This window comes from Parus major, chromosome 3, assembly GCF_001522545.3.
Source record: "Parus major isolate Abel chromosome 3, Parus_major1.1, whole genome shotgun sequence".
Classification (NCBI taxonomy): Eukaryota; Metazoa; Chordata; class Aves; order Passeriformes; family Paridae; genus Parus; species Parus major.
Window position 1 is genome coordinate 110,151,613 of NC_031770.1, and position 5,092 is coordinate 110,156,704.

At 48.9% G+C, this 5,092-nt stretch overlaps 1 protein-coding gene across 1 annotated transcript; it reads right to left on the reverse strand.

The window, feature by feature from the left end:
* Positions 1-3,982: 3,982 nt before the first annotated feature.
* LOC109022548 (small basic protein 1-like) lies at positions 3,983-4,839 on the reverse strand. Its single transcript, XM_019005891.2, has 2 exons — positions 4,606-4,839; positions 3,983-4,186 (listed from the first exon to the last, which is right to left on the reverse strand). The coding sequence occupies exons 1-2, from the start codon at positions 4,661-4,663 to the stop codon at positions 4,056-4,058; spliced, it is 189 nt and encodes a 62-aa protein (XP_018861436.1). The 5' UTR covers positions 4,664-4,839; the 3' UTR covers positions 3,983-4,055.
* Between the last annotated feature and the right edge of the window lie 253 nt (positions 4,840-5,092).

A 5,092-nucleotide genomic window follows, 5' to 3' on the forward strand; every position in this document is an offset into this window, starting at 1 on the left:
AACCCAAACCCAACCCAAACCCAAACCCAAACCCCAACCCCAACCCCAACCCAAACCCAAACTCAAGCCAGGTTCTTCCCCAGCTGTCACCTTTATTACCCTCAACAATGCATCTTTCCATTCCCTCCCATCCTTTTTCCAGATTTTTCATGATCAGATTTCCTTCTGTAGCTCCACCAATTCTCAATTCAAATCAATTCATTCAATTGATGTCCCCCCCCCCCCAATTCTCCTCCTAACCCCCTCTCCTGCATCTCAGCTCCAAAGTGCTGGGCCCTGTCCTTTGGTTTTGGGACAGGATTTTCCCGATTTCCTGTTTTTCCCCCTTGTTGTTATATTTAAAACTGGTGCAATCCTGGCTTGCAATCCCATAGAACACTTTAAGATTTTTTTTTCCTTATCAAACTACCATCTCCCACCTCTGCACAGCAAAACTTCCTTGAGCAGCAGATCACGGAATCGTGGAATGGTTTTGGTTGGAAAGGACCTAAAAGTCCATTCCATTCCCACCCCCTGCCATGGGCAGGGACACCTTGCACGATCCCAGGTTGCTCCAAGCCCCATCCAACCTGGCCTTGGACACTTCCAGGGATCCAGGGACAGCCACAGCTTCTCTGGGCACCCTGTGCCAGGGCCTCCCCACCCTCACAGCCAACCATTCCTTCCCAATATCCCATCCATCCCTGTCCTCTGGCAGTGGGAAGCCATTCCCTGTGTCCTGTCCCTCCATCCCTTGTCCCCAGTCCCTCTCCAGCTCTCCTGGAGCCCCTTTAGGCCCTGGAAGGGGCTCTGAGGTTTCCCTGGATCCTTCTCTTCTCCAGGCTGCAGAGATCACACACTGAAGTCAGAAGTGGCTGTTTCATCCTTGAATTCCCTTCAGACATTTTTTTTCAGAGGGAAAAGATCCAGGTGCTGGTGATTCCTTGCTGCTTTTTCTCCTCTTCCACTGCTGTAAAAGACAAGCCCTTTGATGAGTCCCCACAAAGGAGGGCTCAGCATCAAGGCCTCCTTCTTTCTTCCCAAGTGAGAACCAATGCAAATATTTCATTCAGCTCCTGTGGAGTGGCCTTAGCTTTAATTAACTTTATTTCCCAGACCACGCTGTTTGTCAGGCTTCAGGTTCCCGATGTGTTTGGAAAAAGAAAAATAAAAGACTGATTTGAAGAGGTTTTCCTCACATTTTTCAAGCTCTTCCTGCATTTCTCTGCTGAGCTGCCTTACTGTGTTTTATACTTTGTCAGGCCCAGTTTATTATCTTTTCTATTTTCCATGTCTGGACACAATTTCAGCTTTTCCTTTCTAAAAACCTCTCTCATCCCACTGTTCTCCTGTGACCTTTTCCTTTCTGCTCTTTCTCAGGGCCCTTTTTTTTAATACCTGCCATAGATTTTCCCTGAGTCTCCTCCTTAGCAGCCTTAAACATCTCCCCAGGTGCTTGCAAAGAATCTATTTGCAAGCATTTAACTCTTTTAGCTGCACCCTTTGTCTCCTTTTTTAATAATTCCCCCATTTTTATATCACTTCCTTATTGAAATTGAGTGTAGAAGCAGTGGCCTTTCCATCCCCTGCTGCCCCTGGAAAGCTGTGGAGTGTAAATTCTGTGTGTTCTGAATTGCAGGGGCTATCCCAGGGGACAACTTTGAACCAAGGCCAGTGACTGATTCTTTTCTCCCTCTAAATATGAGAAACCCTTGTAATCCAGTAATTTATCGGTATAACAAATAGATTTCTCCTATAAAAGGTTCTTTCCAGGATATGAATCTGCTTTTTGGCATAGTTGGAATTTATAATATCATGGAATCACAGAATAGTTTGGGTTGTAAGTGATATTTTTAGGCTGTCTCATCCCACCCCCTGCCATGGGCAGGGACAAATTCCACTATCCCAGGCTACTCCAAACACTATTTTGGAGTTCATTCACTTTCATGTGACTTTTCTCTTCCTCTCACAATTCCCAGGGAAAAAGGAAAAAAAAAAATGAAGCAGCAAAGGAGTTTTTAATTTTTGTGCTATGTTTCCTTCTTGAATTTTTATTCTTTAATCAAATTTTCATCCTTGTGTGTCTGTGAAGTGTCACCAGCTCAGGACTGGTTTAGGTGAATTTTCTGTCTTTCGTGTCCTCTTGTCTGGGCTAAGATGAATTGAACCTTGGCAAAGTCTGTGGATCTTGATGAGCCATCCTGTATCCAATGTGGTTTTTACCTGCTGCCACCCCTCAGCCTCTGTCCACTGGTTCTAAACCCCTCACACCCAGCATCCCACCAGTCTGTGAAGAGACTCAGTCCTCTGAGGAATCCCACAGGATTCCCTAGCAGGGTTCCTGCATCCCTGGCCAGTCTTTAAACTGATTAAGAGTTTCAGGTTACCACATCTCACCTTTATCCTAAGGATGAAAATTTTGTCCTAAAAGGACAAAAGTAAAAAAAATAAAATAATTAAAATAAAGGAGCATAATCTTGCTTCTCCCCATTTTTATTTTATTTTATTTTCTGTTATTCTTTTTTTTCTACCTGTCTGCCCCAAAATTTCCAGGGACATTCATATAGAAATCGTACTTTTAAAATTTTCAGATGATGCAAAGTTTGAGAAAGGCAGAAAAACTGGTCTTTCCTCCTTGGGATACACCAAAAGTAATAAATAATAAATAAAACAAATAAATAAAAATAATAATAAAAAAAAATAAAATATGTACACATATGGAAATACATTTTAACCCTTTTGAGGAGCTATTAGGAACTGTAAGTTCTGAAGTAGCTGAACTCACAATTACACCAAATCCCTTGTAAAATACATAATCAGATTTCATGTTTTTCCTAAGGCTGAAAATTTTGTCCTAAAGGTAAAATAAAGGAGCATAATCTTGCCCCCCCCTTTTTTTTTTTTTTTTCTTGTTATTCTTTTTTTATCTACCTATCTGCCCCAAAATTTTCAGGGACCAGGGTGGTCACAAACCCCTTGGAGCACCTCATGTTGCATGTTCAGATGCACCAGCACCATGTGTCTTGGAAAATGGAAGTTTTGGACAAATATATAAATTATTTTGAGGAAGAAATTACTTTTGCCTCCAGCTCCATGTGCCAAGATCTCTGCTGATCACAAAGGATGCTGCTGAGGAGAGGAGGCACAGCCCTTCCTCCTGAAGAAATTTGGGGTCGTCCCACAGGAGGGAGAGGTCTGTACCCCCCCTCTTCTCTTGCAGAACCTTCCAGTCCTACAAATCCCCATGCAAAGCCTTTTTCTGTGTTTGCAAGGCCCCAGGGCTGGAGAGTTCCTTTATTTCCTGCAGGGTTTCAGAGGAACAGGGCTGATTTCTGCCCTGTGACCCTTCAGGGCACGAACATCCCAGCCCCCAGCACTGCTGGGGTGTTTGTGGGGTGTTCTGAGCCAGCCTACACTGGATCAGCCCATGTCCCCCTGCAGAATACCTGGAGTGGTTGGGTTATCCCACAGTGGGTGGGGAAGGGGACACTGGAGAAATCCTCATCTGTTCTCCCGCTCTCAGTGATCCCCATGGAACAATCTGGTCACAGACTCTGCTGAGAAGGCACCTGGTGAGGGTGTCCAGGACAACCCTGGGGCCCAAAGCCTCAGTAGCTGCACTGGTGGCTCTGTGGGCACCCCAGGAATGGGATTTTGGGGTGCAAGGGGAGGGTGGTGCTGTTTGTCTCCTGTTCCTACCTCTCCATGGGACTGAGAACCCCGGTGCAAAAGCTGAATGGGACTGATGGGGCTGTTGTGAGCCCTCCAGACAAACTGGGATTCAAGTGCTGGAGAAGGGAGGATTAAGCAATGAGCTCTCTCCCAGCCACCACTCTGCTTTGAAAATCCCAAAGCCCTTGTTTTTCCTGGGTAGCATTTTGGTCTCAGGGCTTTGGGGCTGCCAGGGCTGTGTCGTGACCGCTCTGTGGCTGCCACCCTCTCCCTGCTGTCCCCTCCCGGGAGGCGAATGAACCTCACAGCACACAGAAATCGTCTTATCTGCCCATCTTTACTTCAAAGCACTGAGCACAGCCTGGAGAGCGCTGCTCTTGCTCGGGGGCTGTGCTCCTGCAGGCTCATTTCCCCTTTTTGGGAGAGGGGATGCAGCAGTGCAGATCCTCACAGTAGGGGCTGAAGGACCACTCCTCGGTTTCGCCGCACGCGTGGGAGCAGTACCCGTCACAAAAACCCTTGGGCTGCCCGTGCCCTGCCGTGGGGAGAGACAGAGGGGGGTTACAGAGAAAATCATGGATATGTAGAGGGGCAGAGCCCCAGGAGTTGTGGCCTTGCTGGTTCCAGGGTGGTACTGATGCTCTGGGTACCTCTGGGGTTAGACACACCTAGGACAGGATGCGTTTCATGTCCCCACTGAGCTGGAGGACAACTGGGCACTTACAAACCATCCCTCTACTCATGTTGGATCCCTCTGCCTGAGGGTGGGAGAAGGGATTTGCAGTGTGGCATTCATCCCATCCCAAACCCATTGTGCCTGCCAGGCTGGGTAAATCACCAGGGACCTGATCCCCACTGCCCTGGAGATGAACTCCCTCCCTCACCCTGAGGCACAGAGGCTGGAGGGGACACAGGTCACCCAGATTTCTCCACCTCCACACATTCCTGTCTTACCTGGGGTGGCCAGGGAGAACAGCAGGAGCACAGCAAAGACCACGCAGAGCACCCTCATGGCTGGAGGCCGGGGGGGATCTTGGCACACAAGGGACAAAAGCGTGTCCGAGGTGTCTGAGGGCAGAGGTTTTATAGAGGGACTCCGGCCACGAGCGGCACGGCCAGAGGAGAACCTTGGTCAAAGGCATGTCCCAGGAGCTGTTGTTTGCTCTCCAGGCCGTGCAGTGTCACCCTGACCCGCTGGTTCCCCTCACAAAGGCAGCTGGCAGCCAGGCCCGAGCTCCACGGGCACGTGGGGGCCGTTCCCGCTCTCCAGATCCGGCTGTTGGGCACGGCCGCGCTCCGGCAGCGCCAGCCGGGGCTGCCCACGGCACAGCTGCTCCCAGGGCAGCTGCAATTCACCCTGGGATGGCTCCTGATAAGCTCTGGGCACTGTCTGCAAGGCACACACACAATGGGGTATCAGATCCACCCTGGGGGATGGTGT

Coding starts and splice junctions, on each gene's coding strand:
- LOC109022548 (XM_019005891.2), bottom strand. CDS start 4,663: ATGAGGGTGCTCTGCGTGGTCTTTGCTGTGCTCCTGCTGTTCTCCCTG. Junction 4,187..4,605: donor GTTCTCCCTGGCCACCCCAG/GTAAGACAGGAA, acceptor TCCCCACGGCAG/GGCACGGGCAGCCCAAGGGT.